This window comes from Grampus griseus (assembly GCF_964374135.1).
Source record: "Grampus griseus genome assembly, chromosome: 1".
Lineage (NCBI taxonomy): Eukaryota > Metazoa > Chordata > Mammalia > Artiodactyla > Delphinidae > Grampus > Grampus griseus.
Window position 1 is genome coordinate 24046960 of NC_139017.1, and position 21940 is coordinate 24068899.

The following is a 21940-nucleotide window of genomic DNA, read 5'->3' on the forward strand; positions in this document are numbered from 1 at the left end:
AATTCTGCAAAACTGTCACATGATTCTCTTCCCTAGATCCATAGGTGCATTCATCAGATCATTATTCTTATACAGAATATCCAAATTGCCCAAATACTTGGAAATCACATGTTAAAATGAGAAAATCCATTCATGATATATCTACTTTGGCTTCTAATTTATAAGTAACAAAGACTTATCTCACCCATGAAGTATTACCACAGAAGACTTTCAAATAATAATTGAATCATTCTCTCTAAGCTAATATTTGAGGGGGAAAAAGTCAAGTATTTTTTTATTTTAATAAAATATTTATAAATATTTTAAATTGCAAAATGCAAGAACTTCAAATATCAGCTCTTACACACCAAAGCATCAATTTACTTTTAAATCTCCATATTAATATGTATTTGGTGACCAAATCAAACATGAGATACATCACATAAATCATTTGATAACATCCACAGTTGGCAAATGTGTGAGAAAACAGACATGTTTAAATACTATGAGTGCAAAGATACACTGATTCAACTTTTTTTAGAAGACAATTTGGCAATCGCTATCGAAGTTTAAAGGTATACCCGTCCCACACAACCCAGGAATTCCACTACTGAGGAGTTTAATCTGGGGAGTGGACAAATTCTAGAGTCAGCAGGACGTGAAAATCCCTTAGTGTAAAAGCTATACTTAAAATCCCTCAACCTCAGCATACACAACCTGGAGTACCTCAGGGCAGCCAACAGCAACATCTCTGATTAACAGTATTTCACAGCCCTTTCTATTTCTATGTTACATTGCATATACTTCTTAGGTGGCGTGACTAGTTCTGATGCACTATTTTCCCTCTTGTTTTGAAATTCCTCTTTGCTAAACACACATAGTTAGATTTGGTGAAATAACCAAATAAAAATAGTAAAAAGGTGGAAATAATCTAAATGCCCATCAATGTTTAAAAGAAAAAATCATCATACTAAACAATATATCCATTCAGTATAATGAAACTATTAAAAAGAATCAGGTAGGGCTTCCCTGGTGGTGCAGTGGTTAAGAATCCGCCTGCCAATGCAGGCGACACGGGTTCGAGCCCTGGTCCGGGAAGATCCCACACGCCGCGGAGCAACTATGCCCGTGTGCCACAACTACTGAGCCTGCGCTCTAGAGCCCACGAGCCACAACTACTGAAGCCCGCATGCCTAGAGCCCGTGCTCCACAACAAGAGAAGCCACTGCAATGAGAAGTCTGTGCACTGCAACGAAGAGTAACCCCTGCTCACCACAGAGAAATGTCCGCACGCAGCAACAAGAACCCAACGCAGCCAAAAATAAAATAAAAAATAAATACTTTATTTAAAAAAAAAAAAAAGAGGGCTTCCCTGGTGGCGCAGTGGTTGAGAGTCCGCCTGCCGATGCAGGGGACATGGGTTTGTGCCCCGGTCCGGGAAGATCCCACATGTCACGGAGCGGCTGGGCCTGTAAGCCATGGCCGCTGAGCCTGCGCTCCACAACGGAAGAGGCCACAATAGTGAGAGGCCCGCGTACCGCAAAAAAAAAAAAAAGAATTAGGTAAAAGTATAAATATGGAAATGGAAAAATCCAATATATATTATTAAGTGATAAAAGCACTGTGAAAAAATCAGTCTTTTAATATGATTCCAGTATAGTAAATTTTTCTATTAAGGATAAATAAATCATCTTAATAATGATTTACTTTGAACAGAAAGACTGGACATCTGAGGGAGGGAAAAAAAAGCTTTCATTTTTTTACTTGTTATTTTCTAGAGTGCTTGCATTTTCTTTTTTTTACTATACGTAGCAGATCAGGAAGTAGAGACAGTTCCAATCTAATGACCTCAATTCATTACTACTGTTAACTACTACAGCTACTACTACTACTCCTGGCACATACATGTATAAAAAATAATAAAACAGAGCTAACAACAATAACAAAAATAGCAAGACAACAGGCATAAACCAGTACTATCACAGTTAAACTAAGATATATTATTCCTCCACTTATGGTATAGAGACAATTATCTTTATTTAACAAATAAGATAACTGAGCCTTGGAAAGGTTTGACTCGAGATGGAGAGCATTTCTGTAAACTATACTGCATCTTCCAACGAAATGAGTAAGACATCTCCTATATGAGTGAAATCAGTAAGAGTTGAATAAATTTGAAATGAAAGTAAAATTCACAGAATAGATTAGGAGAAGTTAACTTAAGGGACTGCTGACATACTAACAAAGTTTGTAAATGATGACTCTCTAGAGATATTAATCTTTGTAACTATAAGATTATTTACTAATTAGGTATCTGCCAGGTACAGAAAGAGACAAATTTCCTAGTATCTTCAAATAATCCATGTCCCACTAATTATTATATCTGTTACATACCTTAAATAGAAATAAATATGACAAACAGGTTGGAGGTAAATCTCTGAATAGTGTTCTAAAGTATCAACAATACACAGATTTAAAAAGTAAGAAATTTTGCTGCTCATTTGTAATTCATTAAGCATCATTGGTAGGACCAGTTTTCCCAAATTAGATAAGTAATGATCAGAACGGGCTTCTTTTCAATGTTTTTTTAAAAAAAGGATTTGACAATTCAAGCACAGAAATATAATTCCATCCTACTTTAAAATGAATTCCTCTTTAAAAGTTTCAATGTAGAATTTCTTCCTAAAAAATGAATGTTTCAAATAGTTTGAGGCAAGTTCCTTTCAAATACTGAACCAGCCTTGTATCCCTCAAATAAACCCCACTTGGTCATGGTGTATGATTTGTTTTATATATTGCTGAACTCTATTTGCTAATATTTTCTTAAGGATATTTGCATCTATGTTCATGAGGCATATTGATCTTTAACTTTCTTTGTATGGTCCTTATCTGGTTATTCCATCAGAATAATACTGACCTCACGGAACGACTGACATTCCTTGGGTCCCAAGGCCCCTAGTTTTTCCACATTCTCTCTGCCTTTCAGAGTCTTTGTATATCTGTTTTATATGTAATGTCCATGGTCTTTAGCTGTACTTAATGGGAAAGATAGGAAGAAGCACATCTATTCCATCTTGTCCCAGAAACAGAACATATTAATGATTTTTAATTCAACAAAATAATATTTAATTTTTAATTATTCCTGTTTTATCTTCAATTTTGCCACTTCCTCCAGTGAGTAATGAAAGTTAAACCAGTTACTCTTTCTTTTCAAAATTCTTCCCCAACATATATACACTACCAAACATAAAACAGATAGCTAGTGGGAAGCAGCTGCATAGCACAGTGAGATCAGCTCGGTGCTTTGTGACCACGTAGAAGGGTGGGATAGGGAGGGTGGGAGGGAGGGAGATGCAAGAGGGAAGGGATATGGGGACATATGTATATGTATAACTGATTCACTTTGTTATAAAGCAGAAACTAACACACCATTGTAAAGCAATTATACTCCAATAAAGATGTTAAAAAAAAAAATTTCTTCCCCAACATATCCAACATCATAAAAAGTAAGTACAAACTTTAATTAAATTTTTTTAAAGTTCTAACCCTGGAACACTAACCCACTACAATTATGAGTTCTGCGAAACAATTAGAACATAATTCTTTACTAATTTTTAATAATAAGACTTATTGCTCCAACTGCTGGCAATGCTGTCAGCCCCTCCAGGCTTTGTCTCAGCCACGGAAAGCCTACTAGCCCAAGGCCATGTCCTTCTGGAGGCAGCCCGTATCCAATGAGTAACTGAGGCAAGTGCATAAAGGTCAACCATTTGGCCCAAGGTAGGACAACTCTGAAGGACCATTTCTGCTCCACGGATCCCTGTTGGATCAACAGAGGCTGAAGGGGCAGCTTGACTTCTCCCTGACAAATCGTATTTCACCTCCTTTCCTGTCTGTCAATGTCAATTTCAAAGGCACCCCCTAATAAATAGACTGCATACTAAACTCAATCTCAGTGTTTATTACCTGGAAAATATGACTAGTGACAGTAAGGCAATTCAGTTTTAGGGAAATACAAAAGTAAATATTGAAGTTATTGAATATAACGGGCACTGGCACATATGTCAGAGAGTGACATAAAACTTTCCAGATACTCTTTTAAACACGATTTTATTACCTCTGTAATTACCTCTGGAAGGTAGAGAGGGGCTGGACTTGGGCGGGGTATAGTCAAAGAGTACCTTAGCTTTATCTGTAATGTGCTATTATTTGTTTTACAAAGAATATATCTGTAATTTCATGTGTGCAGTTTTTTTCAGTAGGCAAATAGAAAAGAAAAAGACTGAAAGCAAAACTTGCCCAAAATGTTATTAATTCTAAATGATGGAATACAAGTGATTATTAGTTTCTTCTTTGTGTTTTGTTATTTCTTCAAATTTTCTAAAAGAAAGAAATATTGAAGTATTTACTTTCACTACCACAGTATGTATCTATCATCATGGGAACCATTTGTGCTTTTCCCTATGTATTTGCTGTTTTTCAGGTTGCTACAAGTACTGGTATATACAGAAAGATTTCTAAGGGCTAATTTCTCATTATCCTCTTATGAATCTTACTACCCTCTAGAGCTAACACTCAGCCTACTCAGCAGTATAATCCTTCTGTAAGTTAAAATATTTCCACACCAGTAAGTTCTGCTTCCCTGAGGCCCCTGAATGCCCTACCTCACTGAGCAACTCACTATAACCCAGAACAGCAGACCTCCAGAACCACTCCCCAAATTTACATGTAATGTCAGGTTTGACATACATATCGGCTATTAGATATTTTTAACATCATGCCAGTCAGTCTTTCCCTCAAATCTAGCACGAAGATTAAAATGCTGACAACTCTTTCAACAGCAGATTTTACTCCCATTTTTAATAATATGAAACAAAACATAAATTTAACTGCATAGTCAGCAATAAACAGAATTCTTACAGGCCATATTCAAAATTCCTGCGGAATTTGCTTATAGCAGAATACAGATAAATAATATAAACAAGTTATATCAAATTGGATATCAGTCACTACAAAATTTCTTCCTGTAAAAGAAACTGGTTTCCACACATCCTTTTAACATAAGTGTCTAAGCCTGACATTCAAAGGGTTTCCATTTGGTTTTCAGATAATATTAAAATAGCATCACAAATGTAACATTCATCATAACTATATCATAATTGTGAATTACTGAATTTGTCTTTTAGGCTTTAAAAAATAATGCCATCGTAGATAAAAGGTTACTAAATGATACTTAAAGACCTATGGGCTCTCTATCATTTTATTTTTCTCTAAAAATATTTCTAAAATATTATTTAAATATTCCAATAATTAGAATCTTACCTCAGCTCTTTTCAGCATTTCCCATTTATTCAATATTTTCATGGCAAATACTTTATCTGCATTTTTTAGTTTCACTACAGCAACCTAGGAAAGGAAATACAACTTTTAAAATGTGACAAATAGTACTTTTTTTCAGTCATCCACTTTCCTTTTTCCTCTCTGTAAAAAAAAATAAATACCAAAATTATCAGATTTCCATGCAGTTCAAATTCTAAGATCCTAAATCAAATAATATTGTCAGTTGAAAAAGTTACATTAGTGAACACGTGCCAAACAAACAACTGTGTTTTTGAACATGGTGTCGGTTGGTGATCATATACTATATTCTCGTTTTCAAGTTTTCTGCTCTGGAATTTAAACTCAATATCTACTATCACTAAGAAATTGACCAAAATGTACCAAATGAAATAACTAGAGCTTAAACACTGCATGCCAAATTCCAACACGATGCTACAGGGAAAGCCAGCTGCCAAAACAAACATGTTTCATGGGGATCAAACAGTACGCCATAAACTGACACGCCACGTATTCTTACACACTATACCACAACCCCCAACGTGCGCGCACGCACACGCACACACACACACACACACACACACAACCTAAAGATCAATTAAGGCTAACACCTCTACAAATTGCAGACTTCACACATACCTTTCCGACAAAAAAAGGAACAGATATTTCTGTATTTTGTATTTTAGTTATGGATCAAAAAACTGTCAAATACAAATAACTAATCCCCTATTTTCACTCTCAACAAACCGATTACATTTCTGTTTCTACTTCTCTCCCTCAGTTTGACTAGATAGTCTCAAAGGGCCCTTGCAGCTCACTTGGGATGCTATAGAGCAGAGACTGAACTACATGAGAGGAGACAAAGGCTGTTTCCAGCCTTTACTGGGGGCGGGTGGAGTAGGGGGAAGACAAATACTACTCTAATGTGCAGAAGGAGAAAACAAACTATATACAACATATCTACAAACAGTTCAAAAGGATAGTTCTAAGCATAGAGAATAGGTTTAAACTCAAGTCCAAAATTTTTTAAATCTTAATAGCAAATGTACATATCAGGGGCATTTAATAAATTTATTTTTGGATCATTGTGCAATAACAATAATATGACTATATAATTAAAATCAGTGTATAATACTATAATATTATCTAAACTAGAATACATCTTGGTAATTGTCATAAATGGTTATACTAATGACTGTGATTACAGTTTCTCATCAATTAAAATGGTGGGAAGGAAGAAGAAATATCTCAAATTCATATGCAGTCACTTTAGTCTTTAGTCGTATCTGGTCATATCTGCAGAAATGATGGATCAGTTGGTTCATGTTTAAAGAAAAGGGGCTGTACAAGATATAGAAACAACCTAAATAGCCAATGACAGATGAATGGATAAAGAAAATGGAATATTATTCAGCCATAAAAAAAGAAGGAAATCTTGCTTTTGTGACAACATGGGTGAACCTAGAGGATATTATGCTAAGTGAAATAAGCCAGAAACAGAAAGACAAAAACTGTATGATCTCACTTCTATGGGAAATCTGAAAAAGGTGAACTCACAGAAACAGCAAATTCTATTTCTAGAATTCTAATTCTAGAAAGGTGGTGAAAGGGGCTGGGAGTTGAGGGAAACGGGGAGATGTTGGTCAAAGGGTACAAATTTCCAGTTATAAGATGAGAGATGAGTAAGTTCTGGGGGTCTAATGTACAGTATGGTGACTATAGTTAACAGTATTGTATTATATACTTGTAAGTTGCTAGAAAAGTAGATCTAAATGTTCTCACCACAAAAAAGGCGGGGTGGGGGGGAGTGCTGTGATAAGGAGCAAGGAAAAACTTGAAACATTTTTTCACTAGGATCTCTGAAAGTCTGAAAACACAAGTTTCATTATTCTGCAGACTCAAATCATATGCTGCACAACTGGGAGCACAAACAGATGGAAGGACAGGAGCATAGAGCTAGACATGCCTACATTTAAGACAGGGAAGAGATAAGGACGGCTATCACTTAAGCCCTCTCTTATTCTGTTTTAGAGAATGGCTGAAAGACTCCAACACTTAGATTTGCCCTTCTCAGGTCATGTGGTATGAAAAGAACTCCTCCCAGCACTGTGTGATTCACGAATTTTCTATGCACATGAGTATATAAGTATCTGATGATAACCAGTATAGTAGTAGCAGTATTCACCAGCATACATAGAGTGTGTTCTAAATGCCAGTTACTCTTCTAAGAGTTTTATGAAGGGCCACAATCCCTTACCAGCAATTCTAAAAGCCAAAGCATTTTCAAAATTCATTTGGCAAATGAATCAGGCAAAGCATAGTTTTGGGGGAGTTCTGTTTTCTTTTTAATCTCAGTGTAAAGATAAACATGCTTCACTGCAGAAACACCAACGCATTTGCTTATGAGGTTCTGCTCAAAACCCCAATAGGACTGTTATATAAAATAGAGTATATGTATTAAATTATCTTTCTAAAATCCAAATACTATTGGAACCAAAACCACCTCTGGATTATAGAGCTGTGCGGTAGAAATAAGCTAGCACTTACTGAACACTCAAACCCTGAGCTAGCACTTAGCGTGGCTGTTCAGGGTAGTGGTGATAGCGTGGACTCTACAGCCAGACTCGGGCTATACACAAGTATGAAATATTTAAAACAGGGTCTGGCACTTAATAGGTGTTCAATAAGCAATAGCTATTATTATGTGCCAAGCATTGCACTAAGCACATTATAGCCCAATCTCTCAACTGTTGTTTACTCTATCACTAATACGTGGTAGACGTTAAACATCCTTATTTCTTCCATTTCTGTAACAAGGAAATAAGAAGCTTTGATCTCTTCAACTTCCAACTTTATAAATTTATACCCATGACACATACATCAACATAGAAATATAGTTAGAAATATCCTCAAATGAACATATATATATATACAAATAAAAACTAAGCCACAATATTTACGTGTGGTTTCCAACAGTAAAATATTGTAAATAACTTAAATATTCTGAAAGGTGAAAGTTACTGAACATACCACAAATAATAGAAAATTATTAATATTCTTGAAAATGTTGTTAAAGAATACTATTTAATAGGGAAAAGTTCACAGTATATTGTTTAAAAGAAGTTTATTAAAATTTGTACACTAAAATTAATTTTTTTATATATAAAGTATTTAGCTATACATTTCTATGCCATATTTATTCTGAGAAAGGCATCAAAACATTTTAAAAATCAGGTATTTCTAGGGGATATGATTTCTATTGCCCTTTCTACATTTTCTGGACAGAACATATGAAATTTGAAGCATGGGATGGGATAGTATGGAATACCATACCTCATCCTGATCATGAAATGACCATTAATTACTGAGGTATTTACAGTGTGGCTGATAATGGCCAAAACGAGACCCATACTACACATCTATGTGATAATCAGGAATGCCATGCTGCTGCAGGGTGAAAAACATTCTCAAAGCTAGCTTACAACAGTTTCATGAGCTGCCTAAAAACTCTTCTGGAATGCAGTGGGATGTGGTGAAATAAAAATGTCAGTTCACACAGAACACAAACTTATGGTTACCAAAGGCAAAACGGGGTGAGGGAGGGATAAATTAGGAGTTTGGGGTTAGCAGATACAAACTACTATATATAAAATAAACAACAAGGTCCTACTGTATAGCACAGGGAACTACATTCAATATCCTGTAATAAACCATAATGGAAAAGAATATGAAAAATATGTGTCTGTATCACTTTGCTGTACACCAGAAACCAACACAACATTGTAAATCAGCTATACTTCAATTTTTTTTAAAGGCAGTTCAGAAAATATTCTTAAATTATCGAATTGATGACATGATGAGACAAGAGTATGAAGTTGATGAAGTGATAAAATCAAACTGATCTTGCTTTTCTCCTTTGACACTACAGATCATTTTCATGTTCATTTCAGTAAAGAAGAAGAAGGAGGAGGAGAAGGGGGAGGGGGAGGAGGAGGAGAAGGGGGAGGGGAGGATGAGGGGGAGGAGGGGAGGAGGGAAGGGGGAGGGGAGGGGAGGGGAGGAGGAGGGGGAGGGGAGGGGAGGAGGAGGGGGAGGGGAGGGGAGGAGGAGGGGGAGGGGAGGAGGGGGAGGGGGAGGAGGGGGAGGAGGAGGAGGGGGAGGAGGAGGAGAAGATTCTCCTAGAAATCTAACTTCAGGTTCTAGATTTTCAAGAGCCACAGCTAACTGACATATAAGAGGGTAGTACGTTAAAATGTCCTTTCTTATATAATTTGATCAGAATGAACAGTACACTTAGTATGGACGGGAAGATTATAAATTTAATACAGAACAAAGACATGTTTTTAAAAACACCAAATATAGAGCTGTCTTATATTATATAAGCATATTAAAAGCACTACGATGTTAGAAAAACTGCAAATGCTACAGAAAAATCAGTAGGTGACAAATGTAAATGAATGAGTTCTTAAACACGATTTAAGAATCATCACTTATAGATACAACATATAACTTAGGAATGATCATACTATATTAAACAGAATTTCAATATCCAAGAAGCAGCTGGCATGCAGTTCTACAAATCTAGTCTACATTCAATATATCCAGAATTTGCCATACCTCCTCCTCTAGTCCACACCATTCCCATCTACCATTATGTCTTGCCTGGACTATCCTGCCTAGCCTCTCTACTTCTGCTCTCACAGCCCAAAATCTGTTCTCAAAACATCAGCCACAGTGATTCTGTTTAAACTAGCTCAGATCATGACACTCTGCTCCAAAACTTCAGTTTCTGATCTCTCTCCATGTAAAAAAGTCCTTGCTATAACTTATAAGTAGCGTGGTCCAACATATCGTGGTCTCCCAGATCTCATATTACTCTCCTCCTAGATCACTCTCTCCAAACATACTGATCACCTTGTTCAATCTCAACTTAGTGTTTTTGCACTTATTACTCCGTAGGTCTCAAATGGTCTTTCCCCCCTATAGCTATATATGGTTTGCTCTCTCAATCCCTCCCTAAAATGTCATTCTGCCCTTTCACACTTTCTATCCCATTTCTTTGCTTCCTTTTCCCCTTAGCTCTTTTTACTTAACAAACTGTATATTCTATTTATGTATTTTGCTTACTGTTTGCCTCACTCACTAGAACATAAGCTCTATGTGTGTAGGTATTATTTTTTTCTCATTTGTTCACTAGTACGTGCCCAGTGCTTGGGAATCAATAGGTACGCAATAAATATTTACTGAATAAATAACGAGTGATTTGTAATCTATATGAGTGTATCTACATAGAAAGTTGAAAGGCATCAATACAATACGCTCAGCTTCAAGTACACTACTAAATTGATACTGAAACTCAAATAAAAATAAGGCATTATGATAAAAGAGATACAATTCTGTATCTTAAGGTTTAAGTGTGTACCAGATTATTCCAGCTCATGTTGCTCTCCTAACAATTATGTACGGCTTTTAAAGTCTCAACTTCACAGCTTAGCTTTTATTATCTTTCGTGTATTGTTACTGTTCACTATTTATTGCTCCATGTCTTTGTCTCCTTTTTATCTCTGCTGTATAATGTCTACCATCACTTATTAATAATAATAATAAACAAAAACAACTCATTTATCGAAAGCTTACTGTGACTGGCACTGGGCTGAGCACAATACATATACTGCCAAAATCAATCCCTACACCACTCTAAAGTAGGTTCTACAGTCCTCACGACCTGATTACAGAGCTAGAGTTATTTACTGCTATGAGTACTGAACAGTTCTCCAGGTTTTTGAAGAGATCTTCCCATTCATCATGCCTATAGTCTTGATTCCTCTTGTCATGTTAATGGTGATCATTGTTAATATGTATGAAAATCACTGTATTTGTTTTTTATAAACTGCTCTGTTAGTGATCAGTCTGTATTCAAAATATTTAATTAAAAAAATACTGAGTCTCTTTAACAAGCAAACTAAAAACACTACAAAGAGTTCACTAAACCGGCTAGAGGTATCCTCTCTACGGAGTTGCAATTTATATATATAGTAGTGATAGTCAAAATATTTAGAAATTGGTACAGCATGGGCATTGACCAATTAGAGCAGACACTGGCTATAAAAATATAGTATGCCCATGCCAGTGTGCCCCTATGGACTGAAGACTAGCCCATATACAGAGGCTTCAAAGGTGAATCATGCAATATAACTTCAAACGTCTTTCACTCTCCCTTGAATCCCAGGAGAGCCAGGGTACAGAGTTTTTAAGGAAGAACGAACGGCTAAAAATAATTCTCCTTTCAGACCCTAAGACTAGGATATGCAGACACATTAGGGCCTAGTTATGGTAATTAGAGGAAGCAAGCTAATTAAAAGCTTTTGACACCTGAAGCAGGGGTAGCAGGCCAAAGCAGCAAGCTTTCACAACAAGCTCTGAAGCCCAGAAGCCTTGAAGCTGCCGGAGCAAGGCTGGAGCAGGCAGAAGCGGTGAGCCACCAGGAAACTGTGGACAGGCAACACCCAGGGCGTAAGTTAAAGGTTTTCCTGAAAGCAAAAAGGAAAACCCAGCGTTAAGTTAAGCAGTAACTGACAACAATTGAGTCGTAGAGAGTAGGTTCTTAACTCATAGAGCTGTTGATTTTCAATTATATCTTGCTCCTTTATTATTTCCCATAATTTACGCATTTCTTGTAGGAGGTACATAAATTATGCTTTCATTTTCGGATTTTTTCTTTTTTTTTTTTAAAGAAAAAGCATAATTGAGAGAAATGCTGTTTCTGTCAGATATCCATGCCAGAGATGAACCTATCCACTGGGTCTATATAATACCTAATGACAAATTCCTGATAGAAGACAAAATACTTTGGAGAAAAAAAAATTCTCTTTAGGGCTGTCTGCGTTTTGAAATCTATTAGTTGATAACTACTACAGGGTATGTAAGGCCACCAGAGATATTTTAACCAGGAATGAATAACTAACAGTAAGAACTCATAAACCAGCCAATACTACTTTTCTGTACAAAATTCACTGTCTTAAAATAGAGTAAACTATCTACAATCTATTTGTTGCTTTTATTTTACATACTTTAATTGATATACATGCAGAGCAAGGAGAGAGGGAGAGAGGGAGAGAGGGAGAGAGGGAGAGAGGAGGGAAGGAGGGAAGGGAGGGAGGGAGGAAAGAAAGAAAAAAAGGAAGGAAGGAAGGAAGAAAGAAAGAAAGAAAGAGAGAGAGAGGGAAAGAAAGCGAGAGAGCGAGAGAGAAAGGAAGGAAGAAAGGAAGAAAGGAGAAGGGAAAGGAAAAGGAAGGAAGGCACCTTCTCATACTAAATCTCAAATATTATCAGTCATGCGTTAAACACTCTGAATTGACTCTGGATCACACTGGCCTATGACCAGGCAGGACTTAGTCTACTGACAGCCAGACTGCTGTCTGCAGCAGCCCACTCCCGACCCTGCACCCATTCTTCAATTCTTCCAAGCATTAGGACTATAGAGCAAATATCACTGTCCTTAACTATCTGCCTCACTTAATCCTACTGAGTAACTGTAAGCAATTCTCCAGGGCCCTGTCCTTTTCTTCAGTCCCTTTTATGGAAAAAAATATATAAACAAATATACATATTATTTAAGTATTTAAATTATTGCTTTATTTTTTCCATAGTTCAATCTCAACTGAGCCCTAAATCTATCTGCAGCCTCAACATTAATCCCTTGTCCTTTACCAATCTTCTAAAATGACCTGTGCCACCCTGCTACCACCATCTGTCCTATCCCTGACCTATCCAAACCTTACCCTGCAATTAAGGACCTGGTAGCCTACTTCACCGAAAATAGATCCTTCACATTCCCTCATACCACCTTTAAATGTTTCTCTATTTCTACTTCTCCTTACTTCTTTTCCTTTTGAGCCCAAGAAAGAAGTGTCCCCACCACTTGCAAGGATAACAGTATCATCTGAGATCTTAACGCCAGGCTCTCCCCCTTCCTTTTCTTCTTTCCCTTGTTCCATTAAAGATTTATTTCTGGACTTCAAGCCTTCTTTCTTATGGCTCCTGAACACCAACTGATAAACTTTTCCATGACCATCTCCCATCCAAAAACAAAACATAAAACAAAAACTTTATTGCCATCCTACCTTCCCCTCAAGAAAGTGATATCACATTCCTTTTTCCACAAGGTATCATTTCTCCATAAAGCAAAGAGTACTATATGCTTGCTTTTTCCACTTGTTCATCATTCGTTTCTCAGCCTTCTTCAATCACCTATTTCAATCTAGTTGCTATTTCCCTCTACTGGACTGAAATTACTCTCTCAAAGATCAATTATGACCTTCCAAATTCCAAATCAAATATATTGTTCTCAATTCTCATCTGTTTCAACCTCTCTTCACTATTGGACATCACTGACAATCAATATACTACCCTACTTTTTCTTTTTTCTGTAACCTATTAAATGATTTTCCCCAAGGATCCCTACTCCACATTTTTTATATCTCCTCTCCTTCCTGACCTGTATTATCTATTCCATATGCCCTAATTAATATTTCTATGCTGATGACTCCTAAATCCTTATCTCCTAATAGGTAGACCCATACTTCTAGTTACCTATTAGTCATCTCTCTAGAATGTTCAGCAAATATTTCAAATTTAACAAGTCAAAAACCTGCACGTTAAACTCATTTACTCAGGTTGCATACTTCAATCATCCATGATTTCTACCTTTAACTTATCACTGACATCCAAAGTGACTTCTTTAACAATCTGTCTATCCCACCTATCCTTCTTGCCCACTGGCCTGCTTCAAGCCCTCATTATTTCATCTGAAAAATGATAATAGGTTCCTTTTTGACCACCTTACTATATGCTAACTGCTGAGAATACAAAGAAATAAAAGAGCCCTTGCTCTCAAAAATCTCACAGTCCAGTGTGGGAAACATAACTAAACAGATAATTATAGCACAGCATGAAAGGAAAGGTAAAAACAAAGTCCCATAAAAAGCACAGAAGAGAGATTCCTAAGCCAAAAAGGCAGGAGAAAGGAGGGAGGCATGTAATCTGTGAATATATATGTTAACATTTCTTGGAAGAGGTTACTGACATATGAGTCTTACACAGTGAGCCCCAGAAAAAGGGGACCAAGGGGGTTCTGACTGGAGAGAGGGAATATTTGGGGAAATGGGGGCAGCGTGAGCGAGGCACAGAAGCAAGTGCTATCTGTGCGGGGGACAGGGGTGAAGACAATCAGGGATAATAAGCAGTTTTCTTTCTTAGGAAAGGTTTTCTTCACAGCAGGGAATAGCTGGAAATGAAAGTGAAGGATCCAAATAATGGAAGGGTTTGTATGCCAGGCTAATCAACTAGAACCTCAAAATGTAGACAACAGGGAACCATTCTTCATATTTGGTTGTAGCTACATCACTTTAATAGCTCTGTGGAGAATGGTTCTGAGGCAGGGAAAGAAATGAGAAGGTTACAGCAGTAGCTGAGGTGAAAGATACTGAGGACTTACCTAAGGGAGAGAAGAAGAAATTCAAGAAATACTTAGGATAAAAAAAATCAATGATGAATTGAATGACGTGGAGGCTAGAGAGTGAGAAATCCAGGATCTCCCTCCCTCTGGTCTCTTCTCTACCAAATCCTTCCTCTACACTATCAGTATGATCTTTCGTATCATTCTCATTCTATCACTACTCTGCTTATTAACATTTGAGAGGACTCCCATTCCTATGAAATAACGTTCCTTAGAATAGCATACCAAATCATTCGCTGCATCTGCCCAAGAAAACTTTCAATCCTCATCTTTCACCACCAACAACAAAAACCCTATATTCCAGGCACAAGATTACTAACTGCTCCCTGAATAAAAGAAACGCACTTAAAAGAATAAAATAACTATTTTGATTCTTTTAGAATATAATTATTATAGAAAATTTATAAAACTAAAGTATAAAAAAAAGCCACAGATAACATTATTTCATAGAGAAAACGACTCTGAAATCATATAAGTTTGTCCATATCCTTTCAACCAGCAAGGTCCTCTTCTAGAAGTTTCTTCTAGAAGTAATTATTTAGAAAAGCATCTGAAATACAGTGAAAGCATTTTGTACAAAAATGCTTTGGAGAGCATTATTTCTAATATAGAAAAAATAGAACAACCTAAATATTTCATTCATTTTTTATGTATTAAGCACCTACTATGTACTAGACACTGTTGTAGGTGCTGGGGAATTGCAGTGAACTGACAGGGGAAAAATTCCTATATTCATGGAGCATACATTCCAGCTCAACATTATTGTTAAATAAATTACAGAGCTTCCACATAATGGACTTCTATGGAGCCATTAGAAATCAGGTTTAAAAGAAATGTTTCAACATATGGGGAAAAGACTTAAAATATTTGGTTAGAAAAGCTGGTTAGATATCAATGTTTATAAAACTATCCCAATTTTATTACCTATGAATAGAAATAAAATTGGAAAGAAATGCTCCCAAAATTACAGAAGTAGATCTCAATGCTGTGTACCTTTCCCTCTTGTAGATTAGACTGTGATCCTAATCAAGGGTATGGAACATGTTTGGATTATAGTATATGGTTAATAAGTATTTTTTTTATTAGTCAAAATAGAGAAGGATGAAAGAAAAAAAGAACTTCATTTTTCTGTTTTTAATCTCCAATAAGGAAAATTATTATATTTAAAAGTACTGTGCTAAGTACTGAGTATAATGAATAAAGAAACTCAGTCCTTGCCTTCACTAAGAGTCTATTGGTGAAGACAAACATTAAACACAGAAATAAGGCATTTAAAAGTTAAAAGTATAAGTGCTAGGAAGAAGTTGTACAAGGTTCTCACCTTCCCCATTAGAAAGATAAAAGTATCTTACATCTTCACTCCCATTTTTATAAACTCATTAATCTACTGATTTCATTTTCCCATTCAGTTCTTTCACTGATTGCATTCTGCCATCAATTCTTTCACTCATTTGCAAATATGTAATGATTTTAAAGAAGCAACAGTAATAACAAAATATATTTTTTAGGCCGGGATGACCTCCACTTTCTCTGAAAACACAATATCCATTAATATTGGCCTTAAATATAACGCATGAGTCATTTCGAAGTATCTGCAGGAACTGTATCAATAAAAGGTGAGTGCCTGGACAAATTCACTCTGCTCTACTTCCCATTTCTGTAAAACTTATCCTGCTGCTTTTTTATTCCTAGAGTTTAAATTTGGAGTGAATAAAAATAGTCTATCTTTAAAGCGAAAAAGGTTCTACCCTCTCTATTAGACTCAAGAGACAAGTGTTGAAAAACAAAGGTGAGTAATCCTCCTTCACTTCTGTGAAGTCCTAAGACTCAAGACTTGTCCTCTAGCAATCAGCCTAGAAGCCCATATCTTAATATGACTCTGTTCCACTAGCAAATGAGTTTCTAAGGCTGACTAGAAATAATTCAGCTAGCTGGATATACATAATTTTTGTCTATTTTGAGATCCAAAGTGAGGAACGAAGGTTTACATTTGAGGGAAGGTAGTGGGAAGTCTCCAGCTTGGCTCCAAGTTCATGTCTTAATCTTTTTTAACAGGGGATCCTGATAACACTAAACCTGATCTGGCTCCAACATACTGGTTAAAACCCACAGGCAAAGAGAACAGAGTAACTGGAACCTTATGTCCTTACATGGATGCAACGTCTTATAGCCCAGAAATAAAAAGTATCAAAAACATCCAGGATTCTAGAGTACAGGGACTAGAGACATTCATGGAAGGTATGTAGACACAGAACAGGGAAGACTGGGATTCTCAAGGGATGGAAACACTTAAGTAGTATAAAGAACCTGAGCTGTGCAGACCAGTCAAGAAATATTCAATTACTGAAGCACCAAGAGCCAGGTACACTGACTTTTGTTGATGTTTTCTTTTTGTTAGTATTTAAAGATGGTTTTGAGATGGTAAATGAGGGACACTCATTTACTTCTCTCTCACAATCTCATGAAATTACAGAAAATATATGTTGTTCAAAGGAATAAAATTACAACACTGGAAAATAAGAAGAATAACATCAACGAATCACATATTTTAAAGAATTCCTGAAATCTAGGATGAATAAAATGGGATTAGATAGAGACAAGAATGGAGAAAGCATAGCCCAAATTACATTACAGAAGAAAATTAAGGCACAGATAAGAGCAATGACATAGGGAGTTAAAGCTCAAAATTAATAAACTCAAAGACTAAAGAGAGCTCATAAAGAAACTGTCAGTGTATATTCCAAATGTTTGAATTTTTGCCAGAAGATATAATTGTATACTTTGAAAGGAATAAAATAATAAATGAAAAGGAAACTATCAGAAACCACAAGGTACTTTGGTAAGGTAGCTGGTAACTGAAGTAATATTAAAAAACTAGTATACATAAAATAATAGCTTTCATATTTTCCAAGAAAAAAAATCGGAATATAATGGTAGTAAACTATCCCAACAACAGCAACAGAAGAAAAAATACCTAGTAAATGAGCCAAAAGTTTAGGAAAACTGCCTATCTTTCTTCTCAAAAATTATAAATCATAATGTAATTCCAAAGAAGACTGGGTATCAATTCTCCTTTAATTAATCCGTAAATTTAACATTATCCCAATGAAAATAACACTTTTTTTAAGTAGACAAGTTGAGTCTAAAATTCATATAGAAAAATAAACCTTCTATTTTTGGTGGTATGTAAGGTTAGATACTTTGAATGAGCTTTCTAAACATAGCAAATATGAAAAACTATTAAAATCACCTTTTAAACATATTTCAGAACTAGGATGAAAGAAACTGGTATAGCATCAAAACTAAGTGCATCTAAGAATACTAAATAACAAGCAAGCATAGCTGGCTTTCACCATGAAGGTTTCTGCCAAACTCTGGAGACTGAATTTTCATGTTGGTAACTGTAAAGCAGGTAGAAACAGGAAATAAAGACCAGACAGCACACAACATAGATAATCTAACAGGAAGCCATACATGTAAAAAATATCTCCTAAGACTAATAAATGGATTTAAAATGGTCACAGGATACAAGGTCCATATACAAAAAAATCTACTGCATCTTGATATACTAATAAATGGTAAATGTTCCATGCGTTCGTCAGCTGTTAAACATAGTGTACTATGTCAATTAAGTTGTCTGTTAATTGTTGTTCACATCTTTTATTCCTTACTGATTTTTGTCTACTTCTATCAGCTATGAAAACAGTGTGTTAAAATTTCCTACTATGAAATTGATATGTCTATCCTTTTAGTTCTGTCCATTTTTGCTCTATATACATAAAAACTGTCCATTAGACAATACAAAGTTATAATGGATGTAGTATAATAAAAATAAATATTTTGCCTTTGTCCCTAGATCCTGGCACACAGCCCCTAAAACCCTTTGAATTTGTGGAGTTATAATATTCTTTTGTGTGTTAAGGAGATGAGTGGTGGCGGTAGATAGTTCAGTGTCGGGGGATGGTTGCCTGAAAGACTACTCCATTATTAGAATCTTGTGACTTTCAGCCTCACCCCCAACATGCAGAGAAGGGGAGAGGGGCTAGAGATTGAGTTGTTAATGGCCAACAATTTCATCAATAATGCCTATGTAATGAAATCTCTATACAAACCCCTAATTGAAGGGCTTCTGGGAGCTTCCAGGTTGCGGAACACATCAAGGTGCTGGAACAGTGGCACACTCAGAAAGGGCATGGAAGCTCCATACCTCTCCTTCCATGCCTTACCCTATGCATCTCTTCCATTTGGCTGTTCCTGAGTCGTATCTGTTACAATAAACCAGTAATATCAAGTACACTTCTGGGAGAAGTTAAAGATGGCAGCATAGGAAGACCCTGAACTCACCTCCTCCCATTAACACAACAAATGTGCAGCTACATAAGGAGACGTTTTCCTCGGAAAAGGACCTGAGAACTAGATGAACAACACCTTGGCAACAAAAGATAAAAGAGACACATGGAGGGGGTAGGAGAGGCAGAGACATGGTTTTACTTGGGACACCAGCCCAGGAGCAGTTACCCACAGTTAGCAGGGATTCCAAAAATATAGAACTCTTCCTCAAGGAGTGAAGGTATTGAGCACTGCATGAGGTACCCCAACCCTTGGGTCTGGCCCAGGAAAGGTGAACCCCCAAAACATCTGATTTAGCAAATAAATGGGAATTAAATCCAGGAGAACCACAGAACCAAAGGGAAGGGAGTAGCCACTATTCAAGGGGTCACATACAGACCCACTCACCCTGAGATCCAGTGCAAAAGGAATGGTTTGGAAAGCACCTACACCATAAGCAAGGGAGACCCACTTACTAATCTTAAAGTAGCTGCCAGAGAGACATGAGCCAGCTGGAACATTCTCTGGGGACAGAAGCACTGGCAAGCTTTGCAATAACATTCTAACTTGCTTATGACAGAGCTGATGAATGACATTTTTGGTGTCCTCCCTCTAGCCTGTTAGCACCAGGACGGATGCTCTACCTACGCCATGCCACAACCTGGTCAGGTGAGCACCCTAAACCCCCACTTACCACACACACCAGCCACACTACAATGGGGCTGGACGAGCACCCTGCACCCAGCCCACCCTATGCAGCAGCTGAGCCAGGCAAGTGCAACACACCCTGCCCTCCCTGCAGAGCAGCCACAGCTCTGCCACAGCCATCAGGTGCATGCACCCCACACGAGTGCCATCCCTTGAGTGCCTAACACTGAGAGCCAGGGGAAATGGCACTTCTGCGCCTCATGGGTCATCTCCTACACAAGACTGCTCTTTCGAAATTGGAAGAGTAGCTGTTTCGCCCAATACGTGAAGACAAACATAGGCAAATGAGGCAAAAAAATACGTTCCAAACTGAAGAACAAAACATATCTCCAGAGAAAGGCCTTAATGAAACAGAGATAAGCAACTTACACAACAGTTAGAAGTAATGCTGTAAAGATGGCTCACTGAACTCAGGAGAAGAAAGAACACAATGAGGACATCAACAAAGAGATAGAGGGAATTCCCTGGCAGTCCAGTGATTAGGACTTGGTACTTTTACTGCCAAGGCCTGGGTTCAATCCCTGGTCAGGGAACTAAAATCCCACAAACCATGCAGCCAAAAAAAACCCAAAACCAAACCAAAACAAACCAAAAACAAAGAGATAGAAAATATAAGAAAGTACCAAACAGAAGTTATAACTGAATGGAAAAAATACTTGAGGGGTTCAAAATCAGACTGGATGAAGTAGAAGAATGAATCAGTGAGCTGAGACAAAGCAATGGAAATCACCCAGACAGAGCAGCAAAATGAAAAAAGAATTTAAAAAATTGAAGATACCTTAAGGGACCTCTGGAACAATATCAAGGTGAATAACATTTGCATTATAGAGGTCCCAGAGGAGAAGAGAGAAAGAAAGGGCCAGAACAATTATTTTAAGAAATAATGGCTGGGGCTTCGCTGGTGGTGCAGTGGTTAAGAATCCGCCTGCCAATGCAGGGGACACGGGTTCGAGCCCTGGTCCGGGAAGATCCCACATGCCGTGGAGCAACTAAGCCCATGAGCCACAACTACTGACCCTGCGTGCCACAACTACTGACGCCCACGTGCCTAGAGCCCATGCTCTGCAACAAGAGAAGCCCGCGCACCGCAACGAAGAGTAGCTCCCACTCGACACAACTAGAGAAAGCCCGCACACAGCAACGAAGACCCAACACAGCCAAAAAATAAATAAATACAATAAATAAATTTTTTTAAAAAATAAAAGAAATAATAGCTGAAAACTTCTCTATCTGGGGAAGGAAGCAGACATACCAGTTGAGGAAACCCAGAGAGTTCCAAATAAGATGAACCCAAAGAGAACCACAGTGACACACATTATAATTAAAATGATAAAACTTAAGGGTAAAGAGAGAATTTTAAAAGTATAAAGAAATAAACAACCTATTACATACAAGGGAAACCCCATGAAGCTATAAGCAGATTTTTCAGCAGAAATTTTACAGGCCACAGGGAGTAACATGACTTATTCAAGTGCTAAAAGGAAAAAAAAAATTCCAATCAAGAATTCTCTAGCCATCAAGGTTATCATTCAGAACTCAGCAAGAGTGGAGTTCATCACCACTACATCAGCCATACAAGAAATGCTAAAGTGACTTCTGTAAGCTGAAAATAAAAGACACTAATTAATAATAAGAAAACATACAAAAGGGAAAAGGTAAATATATAGTAAAGGTAGTGGATAAATCACTTACAAAGCAAGTATGAAGGTTAAAATACAAAATAGTAAAATTAAAAATACAATACTTGGTTAAGGAAAGCATAATATTAAAACATGGAAAAGGTGTTATCAAAAATATAAAAGATGACAGAGGAGTAAAACTTTAAAACTTTCAAAAAAGTTACTATCAACTTAAAACAGATTACTGTATACTTAAGATGCTGTATGTGAACCTCACAGTAACCACACACACACACACACAAACACACACACACAAACTTATAGTAAACATACAAAAGAAAAAGAGAAAGGAATCTAAATAGAACACGAAAAAAAGCCAGCAAACAAGAGAGAAAGAGAAGAAGAAAGAACAGAGAGGAGCTACAAAAACAGCCAGAAAACCACTAACAAA

At 36.9% G+C, this 21940-nt stretch overlaps 1 protein-coding gene across 11 annotated transcripts in view; it reads right to left on the reverse strand.

Moving 5' to 3' along the window:
* The window catches only part of CDC42BPA (CDC42 binding protein kinase alpha), a 324813-nt gene that overhangs the window by 213857 nt on the left and 89016 nt on the right, over positions 1–21940 (reverse strand). For all 11 annotated transcript variants that reach the window (XM_082655136.1, XM_082655135.1, XM_082655134.1 and 8 more), the window contains exon 3: positions 5302–5385. In XM_082655136.1, coding sequence (XP_082511262.1) covers positions 5302–5385 — 84 coding nt within the window. The remainder of the gene's footprint in view (positions 1–5301; positions 5386–21940) is intronic.